At 45.5% G+C, this 27365-nt stretch overlaps 1 protein-coding gene and 1 non-coding gene across 2 annotated transcripts; one reads left to right on the forward strand and one right to left on the reverse strand.

Annotated features, from left to right (window-relative positions):
* Positions 1-619: 619 nt before the first annotated feature.
* LOC127321382 (30-kDa cleavage and polyadenylation specificity factor 30-like) lies at positions 620-7973 on the reverse strand. The gene is made up of 6 exons (XM_051350399.1): positions 7571-7973; positions 7016-7355; positions 5580-5960; positions 4264-4399; positions 3589-3676; positions 620-1943 (listed from the first exon to the last, which is right to left on the reverse strand). The coding sequence occupies exons 1-4, from the start codon at positions 7971-7973 to the stop codon at positions 4303-4305; spliced, it is 1221 nt and encodes a 406-aa protein (XP_051206359.1). The 3' UTR covers positions 620-1943; positions 3589-3676; positions 4264-4302.
* Positions 7974-12810: 4837 nt separating this feature from the next.
* LOC127321396 (small nucleolar RNA SNORA5) lies at positions 12811-12920 on the forward strand. The gene has a single exon (XR_007864043.1). It is a non-coding gene; the product is annotated as a small nucleolar RNA SNORA5 (small nucleolar RNA).
* Positions 12921-27365: the final 14445 nt, after the last annotated feature.

A 27365-nucleotide genomic window follows, 5' to 3' on the forward strand; every position in this document is an offset into this window, starting at 1 on the left:
CCTCTCATCTGTCCCAGATCTTCATCTGGGACCCAAATTTAGATCCCAGTGGGCTATTTTTTACAACCTGACCACCTTTTCTTTGGGCGCCGAAATCGAAGGTGGAGCATCGCCCCACATATTGCGCATGCTTTTTCCAGGTGTTTGTCAACAAATGGTAACCTGTCAAAGCCGTCAGATTCTCCACTTCTCCAGGCCGCTAGGCTGAAGAATCATTACATCTGTTCTCCTGCAGTGCACTGGTTTAAGGAAGCAGCTCATCTGACTTGCCTTTTCTGCACATTGAATGTTTCAGCAGTGTTTCCTGCTGGACATTTGCTGTAAATTCTGTGTCTTCTGCTACACATACTGAATATAGCATGAACTGGATGCCTTTTCGGCAAAGTACCATGTACTGGCCTTCCCATAAAAGGTAGGGCAGTTCCATCTACTGAGTGCAGCCGAAAAGGAAGAGTTATTGGGGAAATACCCTAGTTTGGTTCAAACGGAAACATATTTGTCTTGAGCTAACCTCAAAACTGCCAGTCATACTTGGATATTGTTGTGACTACATACGCCTGTGGGCAAGCCACAGAGGCAAAACAGGTAAAAGCTTCGACCAGAAATTGTAAATGGAGCATAAGAAGAAAAAACATCATCTGAACTTTTCTAACATTGTAGTTCACATAGTTCTGAATGCACCATTACATGTAGTATTGCATACAGTGATACAGATCAGCAAGAAATTGGTAACTTGAGTTACACGACAATACTGGGCTACAATTTTCTAAGCATCCATCATCAACAAGCCAGCAAGAAATGACATGAACGTTATCAGCAATGCACTAGGGACTACGATTCTTTCTTGGTCCATTGTGGTCGAAATTTGCAAACACCATTGGTGCAGAATGATAGCTCCTGCAGTTACAGAAAGCTAGCTACTGTCCTCCTAGTTAGTTAGTTCACAAATAAACTGTGCATGTTAACAGATTAAATTCAAAGAAAATAATCAAGGTGAATTCGTTTGCTTCTTAACGTCAGGAGCAGAGCCAATATCTTGCAGACACAACTATGATCACGCAATTCATAGAAAAAACAAGATTATATAAAGATGTACATGTAAAGACAAGTGCTGGTCATATATATAGACCACTAGTACATGATCTCAACATATTAAGTGCTACTAGGATCACCTTAGGGAACAGCAGCAATAACAAACCCCACAAAAGCTGAGTATCAAACAGCAGAAATAACTAACTGGCAAGCATTGTTTGTATATAGGTAGGTTCTCTTGGGCAATACTACCTACCTGTAGTAAATTAGTCAGTCGTGATTACACACTTGCACAAGTCACCTCCTATCTCAGGTATTCTCCCCAAATCTATCCATCAAAGATTGGTCGATAGTAGAGCTCATAAGAAAAATATAGATTAATAATGGATAGAGAATTGCGCCATAGTTAACTGGCCCCCTTCTAGCAAGATGAACTAGTAGCAAATGAAAAACAATACCACTGCTTCTAACAAGCCAAACAAACCTCCAACTGAGTGCCCAATATACACAATTTTGAAGCAACAAGATTTATAGTGAGGGGAAGAATCAGATCAAAGAAGTACCTCAATGTGGCAAACTAGCAGTGCACTGTGGTGGATGAGCTGTTTCTTGTAGTCCTCGTGGTCTGGTGGACACTGCCTTTACATGCATCCACGGGGAGGCGGGATGCCGGATGTGAAACAGCTATGGCCGACCCATGCTGTGGTGGATGCAGATAGTACATGCAAGATATACTCATGAATATGCGCTTATTGAGCAGAGAACCCTGAAATCACCAGCAAATCTGTGGCCACAGACCAAAACTATCACCATGGACCACAGTTCTGGTCCTTTTCTTCGCCTCCCTCCTCACATAGCATGACACCTTCATCAGCGCCAACTCCATGTGCCTCATTAGAGAGCAGCGCATCCTAGAAAAAAAAATCCAGAATTTCAACTCGTAGCCATCGTAAATGAAGTCCCAAATGGTTAAAAACCATCAAGATTCACCAGTTCTGAGATTTCCATGGATCAGCAAACAATAAATTACAACATATGTAGTGGATATTTTAGAGTCACCTGGTCATCCTAGCTTGATTCTCTTTATTTTCAGCTAGCATGTATTCAGACTGCAAGTATAAGATACCTCAGTTTTCTTACTCTCTACATATCTCCTTACTACCTAACTCCAAAAAATAAGGTGGTGATTGTAAGATTTCATTAATTGGCCACTCCCCATAACTGCCTTGCTACCGCATGGAATGTTGAATTATTTTTGCCCGAAGTTCCTATGAAATTGTCCACAGTAAGCCTAAATATCCAGCAAAGTTCAGACATTGGCTCCTATATCTTGATTTCTTTGTTATAACCATGGTTTTTGAGTTGCTGTATAGTCGCTGTATAGTCGCCGAGTCGTTTTCCAAAAATCACGGCGACTCGCGACTATACAGCGACTTTGGTCGATTATACACTGAGTCGCAGCCTCGGCGACTTGACTTGACTCGGCGACTCAAAAACCATGGTTATAACTAATCAGATTGTGTGTTTGCCAATGTCAGAACCTGTGAATTCAGCCAAGTTAATATCAACCTTAAGGCAAAGCAAGTACAAATTAGTAGAAATATCTCTAGCATTAGATCTGTCATTAAATATTATGATACTCCCTCAGATCCATATGGATCGGAAGTGGAATGGTAAAGAAATTCACTAAAGTTTATTTGGTGATTAAGCAGAATTAGTAATTATTAGCATGCAGTCCAATGATTTCTTCCCTAGTCTATGCACTCAACGAAAATATGCCCTACAAAAGTGGACGAAGGGAGTACCTAATCTGAGGCAGAACATATTAATAAACGATCATGCAGACATGATACCACAGAGCTATGCACTAATTGAATTCATTAGTCCCTCTATACCGATTTATTAGGCTCCTAAGAAAACTAGAATAATCCATTAAATTAGGCTCAATTACCTATTAATGCATGTTTTTCTCTGGGAAGGCCACAACCTTCATCTCCCTGTCAAATGCCAAAAAATGACTCACCAATGCATGCGCCAAATCCTTTCTTTTTTTCTATTTTGATTGGATGGCATGCAAACCAAAGGTTGTCTTTGTTTTCCATAATTAATACATTGATTGAGAGATAAATCAGGAGTTACAGCCTATGGAAGGAAATTTTCTCGCCCAATCGCAGAGCACCTTGGTCGCAGTGCTGCTCCTAATGAGCCCAATAAACCGGTATGGAGGGAGTAGTAAACTAATCTAAGTTATATGCAAGGGCGTGGTTAACCCAGGCATAAAGTACTAGTATAATTAATGTACACGGCTCTAACATAAGATCTGACGTTACATTATGCTGAGTGAATGGAATGGTACAGAAACTCACCTTATTTCTTTGCAATTAACAAATATTAGCATGCACTGGGGTATGGTGTGAATGTACAACCTTATGCTGTCTAATCTGCTACCAGATCCTATATTCCATCAGCGATAAAGAGTAGTACTATTTATCACTGGGAATAAATAATGTGACATGATGATAAATGAAAAAAGAGTATGGATAAGAAGGTCAATACCTTAAGCCACTGGAGAGAAGTTCTGACAATAATGGACTTGATATTTCCAAATTCCACCACCAAATTGAGAAGTAACCTTCGTACAACCCTTGAAAAAAGTGATTTTAGCTATAATTTGATGTATCCAACTAGAATGACATTATTTTAATTTAAACTACTATGTTACAGAACAAATGATATTATACTAAATTACCACCTTCAGTCAATAGGATATGTCCTATTAGACTGTTAGCAAGTTGGCTTCGTCTATATATACTCGTTACACTAGTTTGGAGGCAATAGTTTCCGCCCTATGCTTTTTGGTACTGATGTCAGAGTTTGGCATACAGTTGGATCAACCTATGTTAAAGACTAAGCCATTAAATCCTTCCTTGTCCTGTGTGGTTGGAGCTAAAGGACAAAATACATAGCAATTTGGAGTATTCCATATTCACCTCTACCAGAAAAAAGAAAGAAACATGTCATGGTTACCAATTCACCTCTACCACCATTTAACTCCCTTAATAACTGAGCTAACTTTTTTGTTCTATTCTGGACAGCAATAACTAATTATTGTATGACCATATTTAGAAGACACTAAATAGTTTTCCATTAAAGCATAAATTATATTGCTGTGTATCTGAGAGTATTTTATATGTTAGCTATTTCATAGCTAAGATGGAACATATTCTTCACCTGGAGGATGGAGATGTAGAGTCCTAGAGATGGAGAATATTAAAATGACATCATTACTCCTTTTTGGAACGCCCAAACACCCTGCAGAACTGATATTTCCAGATTCTCCTGGTTGCAACTTTGAACAACAGAGTACCTGTGTTTTAAACATATCAACATAAAATCTTTTAAGCATAATTCCAAAACTCATATAATGCATTAACGTGCTCACGAGATCCCATAGGCACAGTTCCAAATTACATAAAAAGGTAAACAACCAAGTGAGAATTCATGTTCCACTAGCCAAATCATGTGATGCAAAGAGCTACAGGTGAGGAGTGAAACAAATATCTCAACATGTACATCTAAGACGATGCAAAAGACTCTTTCATTAAATAGCATCAGCCATATAAAAATCACCTTTCTTGCCAAGCCATAGCTAAGGGGATGTTTTGTTAGGCTACTTTGGGTTTGGACTCTGGCTTATAAGCCCAAAAAACACCTAAGTATGTGCTTTTGGTTTTGGATTTTAGTTTATACCATCATGCAATAATATCCAGACAAAACACCTATTTAGGTGTTTTTTGGCTTAAAAGCCAAAAGTAAGCCTAACCATACACTCTAGTCTCATCATCCAGAGAAAAAAATTATTTTTAGCATAATAATAATACAATAGTGAATTATGGCTCTAGCTGAAAGAAAAGTAATAACAGTGCACACCAAGTTTGGAAATTAGGCCTAACAATCTATGAGGAAGACATGAAGCATAAAAAACCGGAACAAGCAACACATTGTCCCTGATGTGTAAGACAGATACAGCCTCCATCCGGAAATGTGACTCAGATTTGTCTAGATTCGCATGTATCTACACAATAAAACGTGTCTAGATACAAGCGGAACTAGACAAATTTGAGTCACTTATTTCCGGACAGAGGGAGTGCATCATAACGGTCATGTATATCGTTTTCACCCAAAATGCTCGACTGAGATAAATATCTCAACACGTGCATCTAAAGACTAGGAACACGCATCAACTACTAATAACACTAAGCATATAGAAATCACCGTGATTGCCTAGCCATAGCTTACTTTGTCTCAGAATATAGAGAAAAAAGTCTTTCCTAGCATAACAATGCAACAGGGAATTACGACGATTGCTAATAGACAGTCAAGAACACTGCATAGTAAGTTCGGAAGTTAAACCCATCAATCTTTCAGGGAAGACGGGAAGCATAAAAAACCAGAACAAGATAACACATTGTCCAACGCTATGTTTTTGTCGTTTCACCCAATATGCTTGAAAAGCTTCACAAAACCTCTACAAGTCCCCTACCCACCTTGATTTCCCTTGTAGAAGTGGGCTTGCAGTTATAGTAGCTTGGTCAGATGAACCATTAGGAACACCTTGCACCTGAGCATGTTGTTGCTGCTGCTGTGTGTGTGGTGGTGGTACATGCTGTGGGTTTTCTGTCTGAGCATGATGTGCAGCAGGTTGTTTCAGTACAGGAGTAGCATTTGCAGCCAAATTTTGACTCTCTTTCTCCGGCTGATTACTGTTATTGTGTCTGGCCTGATAAGTTGCATTTGATGAGCCATAGTTCCACGGATTCATCTGCTGAAGCTTCTTGACAACTTCCTCAGCCGGAGGAGGCGGCCCAGGTTTCTTAACATGCCTGAGCCGGCAACAGGGACCATTAGGGCAAAACCCCATGTTATACCTGCGATTCAGATTAAACAGGAACACAGTTTAGGTTAAAGTTAAGCCATCGCCCTTTTACAACTGGTACAAAGAATGTAGAATTGAATTTAGATTTGAAGTCATAAAGCACTTTATATGATCTACTGGGTAGCACAAGAGACAAAAGTGTCAGTAACAATATGGATCTTCACGTAAGTTAAAGATTAAATCAATACTAATTGAACAATACTGAAACCAGTTTAATCGATGGTGCCAAAAATTACCAGTGTATCAGCTAATTTAAAAGCTACCAATTAAGTAATATTATATAATAAATATATCCACGAGGGTTTAGAAATATATGACATCACTAGTCACTATCAACTCAAAGAGTAGTAGAATACAACCCTAAAGATGTAATTCTGCTTGGGGTCGAGTGCGTTGGGGGCGGAGGCGCCCACGATAACGTAGTCGGAGCCAGGGTCTTCGAGGTCAGCCTCGAAATCGAAGACGAGGTTGCTGTCGTCGAATTCCATTTCGTGGACTAGGGTTTGGGATGAGCAAATCTGATTCACACAATGAGCAAATCTGATTCACACATAGAATTACCAGTCAATTAAAAATCCTTGCAACCATCATATCAAAATTTTGGGTTCTCATCAAAATTCAAAACTTGTTTGTTGGCTGCCACCTAGCAGTCTCTAATCTCTGAGCGCTAGTGAAAGGGGAGTTCTTCATACTAATGGTTCTAAGCGGCAGATCAGCGACCCAGTCAAAGCGCATCGACCGCGCGCGCAGACAAGCCGCGGCACGGGTCCCAGCGCCAACAAGTAGATTTTCCCATTACTTTTAACACCAACCCGGAATCATTCGACTTGTAGAACAAGTGCCAAGAATTCCCACAATGATGGCTTCAAATTCCTAGAAGCACAAACAACAACATAGCACAGATCTAGGACTAACCGACGATAACAAAACAGAAAGTGGCCCGAACACAGTTCTAAATCCATAGCTAAGCAACTGACAGGTAGCAATCCACCGCACAAGTGAATAAATCATCAGAGGGATAGGATAGGGACAGGGATGTTTCCTCACATGGCGCACTCCTTGGCGTCCTCGGCGTCGTGCTTAAAGATGCAATCCAGCTTGTCGCAGTAGCCGCCGGCGCGGAAGAAGTGGCACACCGGCATGCGGTCCAGGTCGTACTGGTGCAGGTACCCGCAGGATTCGCCCCTCATGCACAGGCCTTTCAGCCAGTACTTGCACACGGTGCGCCGGACGGTGCTTTGGTCATGGTGCTGCCCGGCCGCGGCAGGGTCGAGTGCGCCGGAGGCGGAGGCGGCGCCCACGACAACGGAGGAGTCGGAGCCGGCGTCTTGGAGGTCGGCCTCGAAATCGAAGACGAGGTCGCTGTCGTCGAATTCCATGAGCAAACCTGATTCACACGATGAGATGGGGAAAAAATTACACACAAGAAATATGTTATCTACCATTGCCCGCGACAAATAATGCTTTTTTTCACACGGCATATCCAGCATTGCCCGCAGCAAGGTATTGATTGGCACAAACCGAATGCACTGGCCACAAGAATGAACAAGCAACATGAACAACACATGTGACGGAGAGAAGTGGGCAGATCGGGATGCTCACCTCGCTGGAAAGGAGATGATGCGTCGGTGGGGAGAGCGCGCTTGGAAGGGCGGCTCGGGTGTTGCTGGCTGGGTGGTCCGGCGGTGCGGCAGTAGGAGCAGGAGATGGTCCGGCGGCTTGCAGGGAAAGGAGGGGTGTCGGCGCTGCGGGACGGTGCGGTGCGGGAGAAAGAGGAGAGTCGCACGGTGGGATCTGGGGCGGACGGGCGGAGGGGCCGGCGCTGGGGGGAGGCGAGGCGGCGGCGGTGGAGGCAAATGTGCAAATCCCCCCGGTGGAGGCTGCGGAAGAGAGGAAAAAAAAACAAGAAGAGAACGCTGCCGGCGAAAACGTCCCGCGCAGGGAAACCGGAAACGTCTCCAGCTACCGTTGCCATGTGAGCAGTCCCTGTGGGCCGTAGGCCCATCGCTTGTCCGCATGTCCATTTCTTCGACTTGCACGACTCGTCGACTCCACACTTTGCTGCTACCTACCTTGCTGGCTGTGGGCTGCCACCGGCACCGTTGCGCAAGAGACAGAATGTAATCGTCTACCAGTTTACAAGAGACAGAATGTAATCGTCGTATGCTTAACTTTGTGTGCTACCTTTGCTCCGAAATATAAACCTTTTCGAAAAGCAAAATTATTTGGAAAGCTGGTGGTTACTTGAGAATGGTTTTCATGAGACAGCTCAACAAGTTTGGGTTGTTTCTTCTAACAAGCCTCTTCACGTTAGAACTTCGAGTCTTGCGGGATCTTCGGAGAAGTGGTGTGGGAAGAAAAGCCAGTTAACTTCGGGATCATGTCAAGTAAGCATGTATCACCCTAAGTTATGACCAGACCATGACCAAGTTAACAGAGTTTTATAGGTATCATGCAAAAAAGCATGCAGTCACTGGGAAATGCTTATAGGTGGAGCTTAGTTCTGTGGCGCACCAGTAGAAATGCGCCACAGAAAGATTTTTTGTGGCGCACGAGAAAGAATGCGTCACAAAAATAAGCTATTTTTATGGCGCACTACTGAACCGTGCGCCACAGAAATTATGTGGGGTCCACATCCTGCCACCACTAATTAATAGTGTAGGTATTTCTGTGGCGCACGTGGCGTGCTGCGCCACAGAAATAAGTGTTTCTGTGGCGCACTGGTTCTGGTGCCCCACAGAAGTAGTTGATTCTGTGGCGCACTTGTGCTGGTGCGCCACAGAAATAGCGCCTTCTATATCCAACCGTACCCCCTTCCCTGCCCGTACATCCTCCTCCACCCCTCTTCCTCTCCCTACCGCCGCGCGCCGCCGCCTTTCATGGTGAGCGTCGCCGTCGCCGCCGCCGCCTCCTTCCTCCGCGAGGGCCGCATGCCGCCACGCTCCACCCATCCCCGCCACCAGCAGCACAAGCCGCTGCGGCGTGGAGGAGGAGGGGCCGGCTCCGCGTCAAGGAGGAGGAGCCGCCGCGTCTTCCTCCTCCTCCACCCTTGCCGTCATCGTCAACCTCCTCCTCCACCCCTACCCGGCCCCTCCCTCTTCCTCTACCCGGCCCCTCCTCCAACAGCATCGTCGGTGAGCTCCACCTCTCCCCTCCCCTCCATCTTCCTCTCCCGTGCGGGCACAAAGTGCTCGACGAAATTACTTTGTCTCTTTGTCCCTGGTTGCCTCCTTAATTGATGCCTTATGATCCAAATTACTATATTATTGGATTGAGTGATATGGCTACTGCTTGTTTGCTCTCCAAATTACCAAGTGATGAATATATAATCCCTTTGGAGCATCTGCCCCATGCTATATATGTGTATTTGACCATGCTTATGATGGATTTCTTTTAAGGACTCTAGCTAGATTAGAGGGGAAAAAGTTGCTGCTTTGTTGCCTATGATAATGGATCATCAAATATTTCCCTTTGTCCTGGTTGCCTCCTTAATTGATGTCTTATGATCCAAATGACCCAAGTCCCTTGCATGATCCCATTTGTCCCTAATGTTGCTTAAGATGAATAAATTCCCTCTAATCACCATTTGGAGATCAAGACTAGTTCTTGATTTCCATTAGCTAGACTCCAATATTAAAAATGTCTCCCAAATATGGAGACAAACATTTTAACATTACCCCAATGTTATTTCTCTCAAATGGACAGTTTCTGATGGTATGCTTGCTCCTCACTGTACTTTATCAATTCCCTACTGATCCTAAGTACCCATGAATATCTGGTGGTGTTCTTCTGCTGTTTAGTTACTATCAACACATGTGTTTGCATGTGTGTGTGAGCTGCTTGTAGTGTCACTTGACTGTTCAAGTTTCAATGTTGGTTACTTTTCCTCTAGTGCAAGAAATGGTTGAGCAGATGTTTATCCACTGTTGGCATTTATTCTTGGTAGCTCAAAGTGTCATGCACTTACTGGATCATCAAATGTTTCCCTTTATCCCTGGTTGCCTCCTTAATTGATGCCTTATGATCCAAATTACTATATTATTGGATTGCGTGTTATGGCTACTGCTTGTTTGCTCTCCAAATTACCAAGTGATGAATATATAATCCCTTTGGAGCATCTGCCACATGCTATATATGTGTATTTTACCATGCTTATGATGGATTTCTTTTAAGGACTCTAGCTAGATTAGAGGGGAAAAATTTGCTGCTTTGTTGCCTATGATAATGGATCATCAAATGTTTCCCTTTGTCCCTGGTTGCCTCCTTAATTGATGCCTTATGATCTATTTCTTGTTGGCTTTGATGAAAATAGAGATATCCACAGTAGGGGATCATGTAAATGAATGCCACTGTGGTATCCTTTGAAGAAAATGGTACATTTACGATGGTTTTAAAAGCCTAGGTGGTGCTAGGTGATTAAGTTGGCTACCAAGACTTGTCTCATCTGGTTAGCTGGGATATGCTATGTGTTGTTGCTTGTTTAGGCATATCTATCACTTACTGGATTTACTGGTTCTTGATTGGCCTCTCTTTTGCCAGCATCACTTGGTCTATAATCCCTTTGGAGCATCTGCTCCATGCATGCTATGTGTGTTTGAGCATCTTGACTTATGTCACCATGGTTGCTGGTTTGGTGGTGTTTTTATACTTGCCGATGATTAGATGGTTGGTCGATCACTCGTACACTCGGGGGTGGAGCAAGTGAGCCTGGTGTGATGGCACAAATATCAATATCTTGTGCATCCTACCTGGCCTCACTTACTCCATCCCTGGATGTTAATATTTGTTTCGACCAACAAAGTATGAGGCATTCCATTTAGTTCATACTAGCTACTTCTTAATTGCATTGGCCTTTCTTCCATTTTAGTGCCGATGATTAAATTGTTTGGTCACTTGTACACTCTGGGGTGGGGCCAGTGAGCCTGGTACGATGGCACAAATATCAATCTCTTGTGCATCCTACCTGGCCTCGCTGTCCCCATCCCTGAATGTTAATATTTCTTTCGACCAACAAAGTATGAGGCATATGATATCTAGTTGAGATACCACTTGGCTCTTTTTTCCATTTTAGTGCCAATGATTAGAATGTTTGGTCACCTATACGCCGCAATATACTTTGTAGACGAGCCCCCCTTTCCCCGGCCGCCGTTTCGTGAACGAGTCCTTGACGAGACAACAACGCCGACCTGCCTCTCGCGAGAACCACGCCGGTCAGCCGCCTCCCTTGTGGCCGCGTCTTCGCGCTCTGCGCTTTCTCCATGGCCGGACCACGATTGGACACACCGAGGAATAATGATAATCGCCATCACCACTATTGTCGGACTCCACGGGTGTAGAGTACTTTGCCGAGATGCCACTTTTCTTCTCTCGATCCGGTGAACGAGTCCTTGATGCAAAGGGGTGCCGGCCTCCCTAGCATCATGCCGACCCACTGCAGCCGCTTCGAGCCGTGTCTCCCGCGCCCTGCACTCTTCGCCTTCTTGCCCGGTGAACAATAGACTAATCGTTGGAATAAGGAAGCCGATGACGGCCGATCGCAATCTAATCTTGCGACCGGCCGTCATCGGTTTCCTTATTCTAACGATCAGTCTATTGGTTCATCGGGCAAGAAGGCGAACAGTGCAGGGCGCGAAACACACAGCCTGAAGCGCGGCAACACGGGCCGGCATAATGCCGGGCGGCCAACACGCTTTTGCATCAAGGACTCGTTCAATGGACGGCAAGGGAAGAAAAGTGGCATCTGCTGCAAACTGCTATGCACCTGTGGAGTCTGGCGATAGTGGTGATCGCGATTATCATTATTCCCCTGGTGAGTCCAATAGTGGTCCGACCATGGAGAAGAGCGCAGGAGACGCGGCCACAAGGGAGGCGGCTGGGACTGCCGTGGTTCTGCGCTGGAGAGGCAGATCAGCGTTGTTGTCTCGTCAAGGACCCGTTCACGGAACGGCGGCCGGGGAAAGGGGGCCCTTCTGCAAAGTATACTGCGGCGTATACTGCAACTATGGTTTCTGACCATAGTATTTGTGTTGACCAACAATGTATGAGGCACTTATTCCATTTTGTCATTCCATTTGCTTTGGTATTTTCAAAATGCCGATGATTAAAATGTTTGGTCACCGTACACTCTGGGGTGACGTAAGTGAGCCTGGTAAGATAGCACAAATATCAATCTCTTGTGCATCGGACTTGGTCTCACTGACGCCATCCCGGAATGCTAATATTTGTGTTGACCAACAATGTATGAGGCACTTATTCCATTTTGTCATTCCATTTGCTTTGGTATTTTCAAAATGCCGATGATTAAAATGTTTGGTCACCGGTACACTCTGGGGTGGCGTAAGTGAGCCTGGTAAGATAGCACAAATATCAATCTCTTGTGCATCGGACTTGGTCTCACTTACGCCATCCCTGAATGTTAATATTTGTGTTGACCAACAATGTATGAGGCATTTATTTCATTTCTCTTGTGCATCGGACTTGTTGGTCTCACTTTCTTCCATTTTAATCATAGTAGGAACCGGATGAAGACCCCGATGCAAGCGAGCCTGGTGGGTAGAGAGGAGGGAGCAAAGGAGGAACCAGATGAAGACTACTTTGTATCTCGAAATTGTGAATTTTGTATGAATTAAGAGTTGTATGCAAAACATTTGACACTTGCCACTATATATGTATCTCGATCGGGCTCTAAGTACTGTGATGATGATGTATAATGTTGCTATGTTATATGTGTCCATATTATATCTGTCTATATTATACTTGTATACTGTGTACAAAACTTGTATAAAACCTGTATAATACACCAGGGAGCACAAAATCGAGTATACTTGTACATTGTTCTGTGGCGCACCAAAATAGAATTCAGTGGCGCACCTATTTCTGTGGCGCAGCTGACCCGTGTGCGCCACATAAACCTTAATTCTGTGGCGCATGGACATGTGCGCCACAGAAACCTTATTTTTGTGGCGAAGTTTCTGTGGCGCACCGTCCATGCGCCACAGAATCACTTTTTCGTGCGCCACTGATGAGGCTTTTCCTACTAGTGTGGGGCAAAGCAAGGTGATTGTACATAGTTCTTCTTGTTTTCATAATGTTGTTTTGTAGAGACGGAGAAATAATATAATAAGTTTGATAAAAGATGGCAGCAGCAACTTACTTTATAATCCGCAAGATAGTGCTACTTGTTTTGCTAATAATTTTACCAACATCTTCACGGCCTCTAATCCAAATTTGAGCCTCCAGTTCTTCCTTCACAAGAGCAAAATGAGCCGTTTGTTTCTTCTATTATGCCAGAGAAGGAAGAAATTTTACAGGTTTTGGACATCAAGAAGAATGCTTTGCCTGGTCCGGATGGGTTAGGGTTAAATGTGGAGTTTTAATTGTCTACTTGCAGATGGATCGGAGATGATGTTACCAATATCTTTCAAGACTGCAATGCTTGCGGTACTTTGCATCCTTAAATTAAAATGAGAATATCATTGCTTTCATTTCAACAAAGAGTAATCCTTCCTTTCCTCATGAGATTAGACATATTAGTCTTTGCGATGGCATTTACAAGATCGTTACTAAAACCCTTGCAGATAGACTAAAGGGTTCCTTGCTAAGTTATATTCATGAAACGCAACAAGCTTTTGTTCAAGATTGTAGGATTTCCAATAATGTTGCTCAAGCTCAAGAAATTACTCACTTTTTTCAGAACATAAGGCTTTCATGGTGCTATAAATTGATCTTGAAAAAAATTCTAATATAATTGAGTGGGATTTTATAGCTAGAACTCTTGCACGGAAAGGGTTGCATGATCATTTCATTTATCTTGTCCGTACCTACATCTCAAGTATTCGGTACTAAGTAATGCACATATGATTTGGTCGCTTTCGTAGCAATCGAGGTATCATACAAGGTTGTATGTTGTTGTTGTACTTATTTATCCTTGTAGTTGATCAAATGTTGCTTTCGATGCATCGGTCTTTGGAAACAACAAATATAGAATGAATCATGTTAGGTCCTAGTTCTCCACCCATCACTTCTTGATGTTTGCGAATGACGCCGAACTAGACAAAGCCTTCTATTTATTTTAGTAAACATACTAATCGAGTTGATGTTGCTACTATTTAAAGACTTTCCCAGTTGCTAACATGGATGTTGCACCTTGGGCACCCTCTTATTCTTCAGGAGAAGAGTAGATCTGCAGCTTATGCTTTCCTGATAGGTTTAAGGCAAAACTTACTGGTTATAAGGTGAACAAGTTCTCACATGCTTGTACACTAGCGCTCATTGAATTTGTTTTTCCCTCTATTCTAGTGTATTACATGTCAAACATTTGTTAGAAAATTCTGGTGGACTATCATCCAATAAAATGATAGTTCAAAGACACTTTGTTTAAGAGCTTGGCATGCCATTTGTAAACCTTCATATGAGGGTGAAAGCTAACACCCAACAAGTGGGCTCAATGGTTAGAGTTAGTAGAACGCCTCATGCATATACAGTTGAATGATTATTGTTATCACCAGAATTTAGCCAGAGCAAGACATGGGCCGTAATTGAGATGGGCTTGGAGGATATGCACGTGGAGTGTCTCTGAATCGGCCTCGTGCGAGATTTTGGGCTAGACTGCCCGTGTATCTGTACATTATGATAGATCGCATCTTAGTTTAGAATTAAGAGATAGAGTTTAGCTCGTACACGGTTAGGTGTATTCCCGAATTAGAAAGTCCACGGACTATAAATATGTACCTAGGGTTATTGAGAAAGGAGGACAACCACGTTCACAACAAACACAATCTAGGCGCATCGCCACCCCTTGTTTCGAGGGTTTCTTTCGGGTAAGCATCATGCTGCCTAGATCGCATCTTGCGATCTAGGCAGTATAGGTTTATTCGTTATCTGGTGTTACTCGTACTGAAGCCTTGTTGATGGCGAGTAACACTACTTATCGTAGATGTTTTGGGGCTTGCATCGTTGTTCTCCTGATATGCTTGCTTAGCTATGCTGCCCCTCGATATCTAGCTGCCCTTATCTTGCTTCATCTTTATTTAGTAGATTTGATCTGTTATAGTTGCTCCTTGTTCTTCAAGGATTAGTATGATATCCGTATGGTTAGGCCTTGCAAACGGGTTGAACGATCCGGTAGTGCGTTAGGTATGGTTTGCCGATCCTAGAAGGGATGTTCCGGGAATCGACTCCGTGTTGGTTTTTAGGCCTCTTTTAGGGTTAGTTTCCATCATCTTTCGTATCTGCTAGGCTCAATTACGTGTAGGATGTTCCGGTTATACGGTGAAAACCCTAAACTGTCGTAGATCGATTTAGCTTAATATTAATGAAGCATGATACCCATGTTATTGCAAGATCTAACATGAACCATGGGTCAATCGGCTCTTTGAGCCGATGAGCAGGGTAACCTGAGAGCCGATCGAGGCTCATTTAATGTTTTCATGTCTACCATGCAGGAAACTAATCGAAGCGATCCAACACCTCCCTGACCAGGTATAGGTCAGGTGGCATGCCCTTGCGACCGTCAGGACGTGTGCCAGAGCATTGCGGGCCGTTGACCGAGGGACCAGGGCCCACGGCGATCTGGGAGCCTCCCGGCTCTTCGTGTTGCTCGTCGCTGCTCGCCGGTGGGTTTTGGCAGGCAACACATTCTGGCACGCCCGGTGGGACAATCTGCAGCAACCACGTCAACATCTGCAGCTGAGATGTCAGGCGAACCAGTCAAGTACGAAGATCTGACTGAAGAGCACAAGAAGAAGTATGATGAGCTTAAGGCTCTCTTCGAAGCCGATCTCATCGGCTCTTTCGAAAAGACCCGTTCACATGGCATTAGGTTCAAAGGATTCACACCCGAAGTCGTGCTCGATGGAGTAGATCTGTCTCTTCCTTCGGAGGAACGCACCAGAGCCCTGCGCCAGGAAACCAATTATATGGTGGCTCATTCTCTACATCGTCATTCTGAGAGCCTGGTGAACGCTTTCGAGCATGTTGCGCTTCGTGCGGTTCAGGAAATCATGAAGCATCAGTATTCTCCATCAGGACCTGCCCTAGGGACTCACCAAGGAGAAATATCGTGCCACACCAGACCGCAACTGCCATTCACGCTTGCAGCTCCACAGCAACAAGGTTCACCGGCATACGTCGTCTACAAGGTTGGAGGTGATCCTGGCGATTACCAATTCCTGTATGAGCCGCCCAAAGAGATCCCACATGGATACGTGTGCACATACGTGCCGGACTGCAACAACTGGGCGCACACGAACCAGATTATAGCAGGAGGGATTGCTGGAGCAGGAGGGAGTACTGGAGCAGACGCTGAGAAACAGGCGTGGCTAGCTAAATATGCCACCGGAACGAGTCATGAAAGCTCAACCCCTGCAGCTCATACCGTGGATCAAATCAGTGCAATCCTGAGAGACCAGTTTGGTATCCTGCCAAAGAGGAGAACGATCGGCTATTCCAAGCCGTATCCCAACGAATATGATCTGATCCCGCTGCCGCCCAAGTATCGGCTCCCTGACTTCACAAAGTTCAGTGGATCAGAAGGGTCTAGCTCAATTGAGCATGTGAGCCGATATTTGGCACAGTTGGGCATGGTTTCAGCATCAGACCCGCTACGTGTAAGGTTCTTTGCACAATCGCTCACGGGTCCAGCTTTTGGATGGTACACCTCGTTGCCACCAGATTCAGTTCGGACATGGAAGCAACTGGAAGAGCAGTTTCATGTACAATATCACTCAGAAGCTACCGAAGCTGGCATTGCCGATCTGACGCAGGTGCGGCAAAGGCGGGGAGAGACGGTGTCTGATTACATTCAGCATTTCAGGACTGTCAAGAACCGATGTTATTCGGTTCGTTTAACTGAGAAAGAAGCAGTCGAGCTGGCAGTGGCAGGCCTCGCAGCGCCGCTCAAGGATCTGACTTTCCAAGTGGATTACAATTCACTGGCGCATATGGTCCAGAAACTGACATTGTATGAGCAGCGCCACCCGGAATTGTACCAAGACAAGTTCAAGCGCCCGATAGGCCTGGTCGAGGCAGAAGAAGTTGACGACTCTGCAGAAGATCAGGAGGTCGCCGTGGCTGAATGGGCTCGGGGGGCAGTACCCGTGTCCTGCAAATGGGTGAAACAACCAGGGCCTGCAAAAGGGTTTGACTTCGATATAAGCAAAACTGAGCAGATTTTCGATTTGCTGCTGAAGGAAAAACAGCTGAAGTTACCCGAAGGCCATAAATTCCCTACGGTGCAAGAGTTGAACGGGAGACCGTACTGCAAATGGCATCACACATTCACCCACGTCACCAACGACTGCAAAGAGTTGCGTCGGCAGATTCAAATGGCAATAGAACAAGGCCGATTGATCTTCGGTCAGTTTGCCATGAAAGTGGATATGCAACCGTTTCCTGGCGTCAACATGGTGGAGCTCAACAATTCCACAAAGCGTCAGCCGGGTTTCTCTTTCGATATCAATATGGCAGGGCCTGTAGACCGCCATGGTAAAGATAAAGAGGAGAGCAGACACTCCTGTGGCAAGGATAAGAAGGAGGCCGATCCACGCGACCGGCCCCAATATGATAACATACGGTACCTCACCGAGGAAGTAGTGAGAAGCGTGCGGTACCAACGACCACTCTCCGCGCATCTCCTTAACAAATATGAGTACCAGTACGACCGACGCCAGCGGTACGACGTAGATGACGACAGATATCGTCGGTCAGATGCAGACAACAGGAAACATCGTCGATATGACAGAGACGACGAAGGATATGAACGCCGCGCTAAAGGGAGATCAAGAGAGCAGGAGGACATGGACAGGCACTGGGATTGTCCTTTCTTTAAGCACTGCCGGGACTCAGGAATGAGCCGATTACCTACAATCGATAACTGCCCAGAATGTAGACAGCAGAGGAAGGGCACAAGTGAGGTTTCAGTGTTCAAGCGTCTAGGGCCTCTCCCACCTCAGAGCAGACGAGCTGAGTCATCTCGAGATGAAGACTTCGAGGAGTCAGAAGATGAAGAAGAAGATAGGTACCACCGGCCAAGGAAGCCGAAGCGCAGTACCTGTACACGTTGAGGAAAGCACGGCCCAATCTGGCCGTGAAAATTCAGCAAACATTGGAGATGGAGAGGCGCCCGCAAAAGAAAGAATGGCGCCCCAAGCAGACAAAAGTCGATGCAGAGGCATCGGCTGATACAAACATGGTGTTCATACTGCCATCGGAGTTTTATGCTCCAAGAACTGAAGAAGTGCCAGTAGCACAGTTTGACTGCGGCCCACGGCCGGTTATCTTTGAAAAACCACGAGAAAGGAGCTACAAGCACTTGAAGGCCCTGTACCTAAGAGGTTATATCAATGGGCAGCCTGTCAACAAGATGTTGGTTGACACGGGAGCGGCAATCAATATAATGCCATACTCCATGCTACGGCGTTTGGGACGCTCTAACGAAGATCTGATCAAGACCAACGTCACATTAAGCGATTTCAACGGCCAAGCATCAGAAGCGCAAGGCGTTCCGAACGTGGATCTAACCGTAGGCCGGAAAACCATCCCTACGTCGTTCTTTATCGTCGACAGCAAAAGCACTTACGATGTCCTGCTAGGGAGGGATTGGATTCACGCCAACTGTTGCATTCCATCCATGATGCACCAATGCCTGATACAGTGGGATGGAGATGAAGTGGAGGTCGTTCATGCAGATGACTCGATCGAGATCTCACTAGCTGGCATGAACATTTGGGATGCAGACGACCAAGAGCCGATCTCTGGAATCAGTTTGGACGGCTGTGAGCGCATCGAAGCTTCAAAAAACGGGGTGAGGCTGGTCTTATCCACCGGCCTGACAGAGTAGCAAGACCAAAGTCAGTAGACGTACGTGGCAAGGCCGATCCCTGCGATCGGCCCAAAAAAAAGCAATGATCTCACCTCAAGCACGTCACGTAGTTATAGTAAGATGACTGGAGAGCCGATATCTTCAATTACTTGAAAGATTCGGCTCGGGGGGCACTTAAACGGATAAGGTACGAGGCTACGAAGTAGGTGCCCAGTGGCTGTCAATGGCCAGCATCTCAAGAAATACCTACCAAATATGTGGGAGGATGGACATTGAAATATGGGGGCCGATGCATAAATCAATCGACCATATATATATAAAAAAAATTGTTAAGTACAGCCGATGCACAGACATCGACTTTAGAATAAAAAGCTGATGCGCAGCCATCGACTCAAGAGGTACAAGCTCGATTGAGCAGTTATCAGGTTACATAGAGAAGCTTGATACGTCTCCGACATATCGATAATTTCTTATGTTCCATGCCACATTATTGATGTTATCTACATGTTTTATGCACACTTTATGTCATATTCGTGCATTTTCTGGAACTAACCTATTAACAAGATGCCGAAGTGCCAGTTGCTGTTTTCTGCTGTTTTTGGTTTTAGAAATCCTAGTAACGAAATATTCTCGGAATTGGACGAAATCAATGCCCAGGGTCCTATTTTACCACGAAGCTTCCAGAAGACCGAAGAGGAGACGAAGTGGGGCCACGAGGTGGCCACACCCTAGGGCGGCGCCCCCCCATCTTGGCCGGGCGGCCCTGTGGTGTGGGCCCCTCGTGCCGCCTCCTGACCTGCCCTTCCGCCTACTTAAAGCCTCCGTCGCGAAACCCCCAGTACCGAGAGCCACGATACGGAAAACCTTCCAGAGACGCCGCCGCCGCCGATCCCATCTCGGGGGATTCAGGAGATCGCCTCCGGCACCCTGCCGGAGAGGGGAATCATCTCCCGGAGGACTCTACGCCGCCATGGTCGCCTCCGGAGTGATGTGTGAGTAGTCTACCCCTGGACTATGGGTCCATAGCAGTAGCTAGATGGTTGTCTTCTCCCCATTGTGCTTAATTGTCGGATCTTGTGAGCTGCCTAACATGATCAAGATCATCTATCTGTAATTCTATATGTTGCATTTGTTGGGATCCGATGAATAGAGAATACTTGTTATGTTGATTATCAAAGTTATGTCTATGTGTTGTTTATGATCTTGCATGCTCTCCGTTACTAGTAGATGCTCTGGCCAAGTAGATGCTTGTAACTCCAAGAGGGAGTATTTATGCTCGATAGTGGGTTCATGCCTCCATTGATATCTGGGACAGTGACAGAAAGTTCTAAGGTTGTGGATGTGTTGTTGCCACTAGGGATAAAACATTGGTGCTATGTTCAAGGATGTAGTTACTGATTACATTACCCGCAATACTTAACGCAATTGTCTCTGTTGTTAGCAACTTAATACTGGAGGGGGTTCGGATGATAACCTGAAGGTGGACTTTTTAGGCATAGATGCATGCTGGATGGCGGTCTATGTACTTTGTCGTAATGCCCAATTAAATCTCACTATACTCATCATAATATGTATGTGCATGGTCATGCCCTCTTTATTTGTCAATTGCCCAACTGTAATTTGTTCACCCAACATGCTGTTTATCTTATGGGAGAGACACCTCTAGTGAACTGTGGACCCCGGTCCAATTCTCTATACTGAAATACAATCTCTTGCAATCTTGTTCTCTGTTTTCTGAAAACAATCATCTTCAACACAATAAGGTAAATCCTTTGTTACAGCAAGCCGGTGAGATTGACAACCTCACTGTTTCGTTGGGGCAAAGTACTTTGGTTGTGTTGTGCAGGTTCCACGTTGGCACCGGAATCCCTGGTGTTGCGCCGCACTACATCCCGCCGCCATCAACCTTCAACGTGCTTCTTGGCTCCTCCTGGTTTGATAAACCTTGGTTTCTTTCTGAGGGAAAACTTGCTGCTGTGCGCATCATACCTTCCTCTTGGGGTTCCCAACGAACGTGTGAGTTACACGCCATCAAAGCTCTACTGAAGATATGCCTCAAGGGCATGGAGGGCGTTAGCACGAACACGATCCACCTCGGCGATCTCGGCCTCGTCATCTTCGTCCTGGCCCGCCACCAGTTGCCTGTTCAGGGCACGTATTTCAGCCAGATCAGTCTTTAGTTCAGCTTTGAGGCCTTCTGCTTCCTCGTGGGAGTGGGCAATAAGAGCTTCCTTATCTTGGATGAGCCGTTTGGTGGCCCGGACCCTCTCTTCAAGGTCCTCCAACTCCTTGCGCAAGGTCACAAGTTCAGCAGTGCTGACAGAGGTGTCAGTTTTGGGGTCCAAAGCTGCCTTTTTCTCATTAAGCCGCTGACATTTGTCTGCAATATCGGCTTTCAACGGAAGCTGGGCGTGGCGTAGGCTGATTCTCTGACGAGCCAATTTCACCCTCGACCTGTAGGCAGACAGAGTCACAACTGGCCAGAGTCTCACCTGCAACGTCACCGGGAGATGAGGCTGGATGTCTTCAAGGATGCTCTTCACTTCTTCGTGGTCTTCAACCAATGTCTCAATTGAGGAGGAGAGCAGGGCCTTGAGATGCTGGAGTTGATCATGTGTAGCGCTGGGCCCTGACTCTTCACTTGCTTTAGACGTAGCTGGCTCGATGGATTCAGGGTCGAATGTTAGCAAGCTTGAGAGGTCATAACCCTGACAAACAACAAGAACAACGTCAGTATACAGCGAAAGAGAAAGGCAGAGCTAAGGAAAGGGAGGGTACCTCTCCTAAGACCAGAGGGGCAGCCGATGAAGAGGTGATCGGCTCTTGTGTTTCTGCTGTGGGCGTGGCCAAGTTGACAGCCTTATCAGCTACACTTTTAGAAGTTGCTAGGTCCAAGGTGGTGGATGGCATCAGCACCTCCTCGACTTCCCCACTAGAGGTGTCATCAGTCTGCAAAGGAAGTGGTTAGCCGATGAGAACAGCAACAGGTTAGCATGAAATATGTGCCAAGGAGAGTATGGAGGGTAATTACATCCAAAACCTCCTGGTTTGATGAAGAAGTTTGCGGTTCCTTGCGAGCTCTCTTGATGCATCGGCTCTTTGTGCGTAATCCGCCCTGCCCTGCTTTGATTGGAGCTTGGGAAGCAACAGGTTCAGGAGCTGACCTTTTCTTGGAAGCCGACGGTGGCAAGTCTGGCTGGCTCTGCGTGGTGGTTTTCCCAGAGTTGCCCGAGCTCGAGTCCCCTCGACTGGACTATGTCCCCTCGCTGGAGTTTTCTTCAGTAGAAGTCTGTAAAAGAAATACAAGCATGTTGCAGAAGCCTAGAAGGATAGATAAAATCAGCCAGGGCATGGATCAGCTTACGTGCAAACTTTCTTGGGCTGGAGTAGGGTTTTGGCGCTTCAAGGTTTTCCTGGCAGCTACTTTCCTCACTGCTGTTCTCGCCTTAGCTGAGGCTCGGGGGGCAGCTGGCCTAGAAGATGCTCTGCTCTTGGGAGCCGATTTTGGTGAAATCGGCTGGCCCTGCATCACGACCTTTTTCAAGGGTGGTGAGTTTTTGCAGAAGAGGACCACCGGAGCTGGTGGGAGGAAATTGAAAGGGGAGCCATCATCATGTACAGGTTCTGGACCGTCTTGTTGCTGAAAGAAGACAGAGCAGGATTATAAAAGGAAAGGAATCATTATGAGCCACTTCAAGATAATTCGTGAGTAGTGGTACCTGTTCTGCAGGGATATCATATTCAGCGTCAAGTTGTTTCAGCAATGGTCCCAGAGCTCTTCTGAAGGCATGAGTTTTCCACATTGACCACCAAGTCTCAAAACCATCGGTTGATGAGGTAAAAGAGAGGTTGTGAGGAATTGGGATGGCTAGAGCATCAAAGAAAGAGTAACACCTCTGACTCGTGAGAACATCGGGCAGATCAGCTCTGCTCTCTGTTAAGTGGTGGAGGAAGAAATGGGGAGACACCTGCCCAAGACCAAACTGCCGGGCTGCTACGACCGGCTGATAGGACTCATAGCCAGGTTTGATGATCCTGTTTGAGGTGCTCATGCCCACTGGAAGGAAGCAGGGACGGATCATGGTAGAATACAATTGCCGGGTGCTGGTGTCATCGGCAAAGCTGTCTAGCCTGAAGGAGACCGGATTCTCAAAATGCTCAGATTCCGTGTAAGGGAAGAAGAGAGGATTGTCCAGGCCTCGGAAGAAAATGCTAAACCATTTTGATGCTTCCTTGGGAGTCAGTTTACTGCCTGGAAGGCTGTACAAAGCTTGGCCATAGCTAGTGCATCGGATTTGCTTCCCGTTGGCATCTGGAAAGGTGCGAGTGGCCAGAAGTGGGGAGTTTGGAGTGTGGTTCTGGAAGCTGAGCCCATAACTGAATAAACCACCAGGGACCTCCTGTCTTGACTGTCTTTTGGGAAAACAGCTTGACAGACATTAATTGGAGATATCGATAGACCTCTCCAAGAAACAGTTTGCCAATGCCAAGCTGGGTGCCTCTGGCAAGTTCATAGGCCAAGGAAAGGTAATTCTTGGTTGGAGCAAGTGAAGGGCCACAGAATATGAAGTGCTCCAACCAGAAATTCAGGAAAGCCGTGTGTTCTTTCTCTGTTACGGGGCCTTTGGTTTTCATGTGGCGTCGAAGATAAGCACCCCAGTTTGTGCACTCTGTTTTGGACGAGAGTGTGAAAGGGACCTTTGGCAGCATAAAAGCAGAGGGGCTTGGGGATGCAATGTCTAGACCAGTGATCATGGCCACGTCCAGTAGGGTTGGTGTCATGGGCCAATGGCCAAACATGAAGCAATTCAGAGCATCAGACCAAAAGTAGCCGATGGTTTTCAGAAGGTTTTCATGTTTCTCAAGGGGAGACAGTGATAAAGCTAAGGCATCGGCTATTCCTATGGTTTCCCAGGTGGCTTGGTGGGTTTTGGATATTCTATTGTACCATGAAACCCAATCCTCAGGAGGATTAGGCCAGGCTCGTAAGCAGTAGGCCCAAGAAGTTAGATCTAAAGTCTGGCTCACGAAGGGGATTCTATTGGCCTCGCATGAAATCAAATGGGCAGGACTCTCGGTAGAACGAGGGCCAAGACAGAGAGAATTTGGAAGAGAAGGATGCGGCAGCAGAATGTCTGATACCTAAAAATTGATGACGGAATGAGACATTAATTCAGATGTTTGCTGTTAATTCTAACACTGTGCTCAGATAGCGAGGGGCGGTTGAGGATTACCTTCAGGCCAGAGACCGTAGTGTTGGCGTTTGATGATTCCGCCATTGGATTCGCTGTGGAGTTGGGTCTGCGCGATCGAGATCTGAGAGTCGCGTGGCTGTAAGTTGGGTCTGTTCGAGCGGTGATTTGGGGATCTGAGTTTGCTCTTTCAGATAAGGGTTGCAGGTTACCGTTTGAATGGGCAACTGATTTGGCCTTACTCGCGTTTTATGGTGAAGGCCGATGCGCTGCCATCGGCTCTTTGCGCGTTGACTTGCTTTGACAATCGGCAAATTTGGTATGAAGGCAAAATCGACATAGAAACATTTTCTTCATTAATAAAGAGGATTTTTACAAAGAAGAGCCGATTGCTCAGAAGAGGAAGAACAAAAGAGCCGATTACTACTACTAGTCCTATGGTAGTGGTCCTAGTCTAAGGGCCGTCGCTGCCCTCGTCGGCGCTGTCGTGGCTGCCGTCGGCGCTGCTACCGGCGAGCTCCTCGTCGCTGCTGCCGTAGCCCTCGGCAGGGGCCTCTTCCTCCTTGATACGTCTCCAACGTATCGATAATTTCTTATGTTCCATGCCACATTATTGATGTTATCTACATGTTTTATGCACACTTTATGTCATATTCGTGCATTTTCTGGAACTAACCTATTAACAAGATGCCGAAGTGCCGATTCTTTGTCGTTGCTGTTTTTGGTTTCAGAAATCCTAGTAACGAAATATTCTCGGAATTGGACGAAATCAACGCCCAGGGTCCTATTTTGCCACGAAGCTTCCAGAAGACCGAAGAGGAGACGAAGTGGGGACACGAGGTGGCGACACCATAGGGCGGCGCGGCCCAAGCCCTGGCCGCGCCGACCTAGGGTGTGGGCCCCTCATGCCCCATCCTGACCTGCCCTTCCGCCTACTTAAAGCCTCCGTCGCGAAACCCCCAGTACCGAGAGCCACGATACGGAAAACCTTACTGAGACACCGCCGCCGCCAATCCCATCTCGGGGGATTCAGGAGATCGCCTCCGGCACCCTGCCGGAGAGGGGATTCATCTCCCGGAGGACTCTACGCCGCCATGGTCGCCTCCGGAGTGATGTGTGAGTAGTCTACCCCTGGACTATGGGTCCATAGCAGTAGCTAGATGGTTGTCTTCTCCCCATTGTGCTTCATTGTCGGATCTTGTGAGCTGCATAACATGATCACGATCATCTATCTGTAATTCTATATGTTGCGTTTGTTGGGATCCGATGAATAGAGAATACTTGTTATGTTGATTATCAAAGCTATGTCTATGTGTTGTTTATGATCTTGCATGCTCTCCGTTATTAGTAGATGCTCTGGCCAAGTTGATGCTAGTAACTCCAAGAGGGAGTATTTATGCTCGATAGTGGGTTCATGTCTCCGTGAATCTGGAGGGGTGACAAGAACCTCTAAGGTTATGGATGTGCTGTTGCCACTAGGGATAAAACATTGGTGCTATGTTCAAGGATGTAGTCACTGATTACATTACGCGCAATACTTAATGCAATTGTCTGTTGTTAGCAACTTAATACTGGAGGGGGTTCGGATGATAACCTGAAGGTGGACTTTTTAGGCATAGATGCATGCTGGATAGCGGTCTATGTACTTTGTCGTAATGCCCAATTAAATCTCATAATACTCATCATAATATGTATGTGCATGGTCATGCCCTCTCTATTTGTCAATTGCCCAACTGTAATTTGTTCACCCAACATGCTGTTTATCTTATGGGAGAGACACCTCTAGTGAACTGTGGACCCCGGTCCAATTCTCTATACTGAAATACAATCTACTGCAATACTTGTTCTACTGTTTTCTGCAAACAATCATCATCCACACTATACATCTAATCCTTTGTTACAGCAAGCCGGTGAGATTAAGAACCTCACTGTTTCGTTGGGGCAAAGTACTTTGGTTGTGTTGTGCAGGTTCCACGTTGGCGCCAGAATCTCTGGTGTTGCGCCGCACTACATCCCGCCGCCATCAATCTTCAACGTGCTTCTTGGCTCCTACTGGTTCGATAAACCTTGGTTTCATACTGAGGGAAAACTTGCCGCTGTACGCATCACACCTTCCTCTTGGGGTTCCCAACGGACGCGTGCTGTACGCGTATCAAGCTCTTTTTCTGGCGCCATCGCCGGGGAGATCAAGACACGCTGCAAGGGGAGTCTCCACTTCTCAATCTCTTTACTTTGTTTTTGTCTTGCTTTATTTTATTTACTACTTTGTTTGCTGCACTAAATCAAAATACAAAAAAATTAGTTGCTAGTTTTACTTTATTTGCTATCTTGTTTGCTATATCAAAAACACAAAAAAATTAGTTACTTGCATTTACTTTATCAAGTTTTCTTTATTTACTATTGCTAAAATAAATACTCCTGAAAATACTAAGTTGTGTGACTTCACAACCACAAATAATAATGATTTCTTATGCACACCTATTGCTCCACCTGCTACTACAGCAGAATTCTTTGAAATTAAACCTGCTTTACTGAATCTTGTTATGCGAGAGCAATTTTCTAGTGTTAGTTCTGATGATGCTGCTGCCCATCTCAATAATTTTGTTGAACTATGTGAAATGAAAAAATATAAAGATGTAGATGGTGACATTATAAAATTAAAATTGTTTCGTTTCTCATTAAGAGGAAGAGCTAAAGATTGGTTGCTATCTCTGCCTAAGAATAGTATTGATTCATGGACTAAATGCAAGGATGCTTTTATTGGTAGATATTATCCCCCTGCTAAAATTATATCTTTGAGGAGTAGCATAATGAATTTTAAACAATTAGATACTGAACATGTTGCTCAAGCTTGGGAAAGAATGAAATCTTTGGTTAAAAATTGCCCAACCCATGGACTGACTACTTGGATGATCATCCAAACCTTTTATGCAGGACTAAATTTTTCCTCGCGGAATTTATTGGATTCAGCTGCTGGAGGTACCTTTATGTCCATCACTCTTGGTGAAGCAACAAAGCTTCTTGATAATATGATGATCAACTACTCTGAATGGCACACGGAAAGAGCTCCACAAGGTAAGAAGGTAAATTCTGTCGAAGAAACCTCTTCCTTGAGTGATAAGATTGATGCTATTATGTCTATGCTTGTGAATGATAGGACTAATATTGATCCTAATAATGTTCCGTTAGCTTCATTGGTTGCCCAAGAAGAACATGTTGATGTAAACTTCATTAAAAATAATAATTTCAACAACAATGCTTACCGGAACAATTCTAGTAACAACTATAGGCCATATCCTTATAATAATGGCAATGGCTATGGTAATTCTTATGGGAATTCTTACAATAATAATAGGAACACACCCCCTGGACTTGAAGCCATGCT

This window comes from Lolium perenne, chromosome 6 (assembly GCF_019359855.2).
Source record: "Lolium perenne isolate Kyuss_39 chromosome 6, Kyuss_2.0, whole genome shotgun sequence".
In the NCBI taxonomy this organism is placed as follows: Eukaryota; Viridiplantae; Streptophyta; class Magnoliopsida; order Poales; family Poaceae; genus Lolium; species Lolium perenne.

Excerpts from the sequence above, each read along its gene's own strand:
- LOC127321382 (XM_051350399.1), bottom strand. The coding sequence starts at position 7,973 with ATGGGCCTACGGCCCACAGGGACTGCTCACATGGCAACGGTAGCTGGA. Across the intron at positions 7,356-7,570 it reads ATCATCTCCTTTCCAGCGAG|GTTTGCTCATGGAATTCGAC; the intron begins GTGAGCATCCCG and ends CGTGTGAATCAG. Across the intron at positions 5,961-7,015 it reads GACGCCAAGGAGTGCGCCAT|GTATAACATGGGGTTTTGCC; the intron begins GTGAGGAAACAT and ends TCTGAATCGCAG.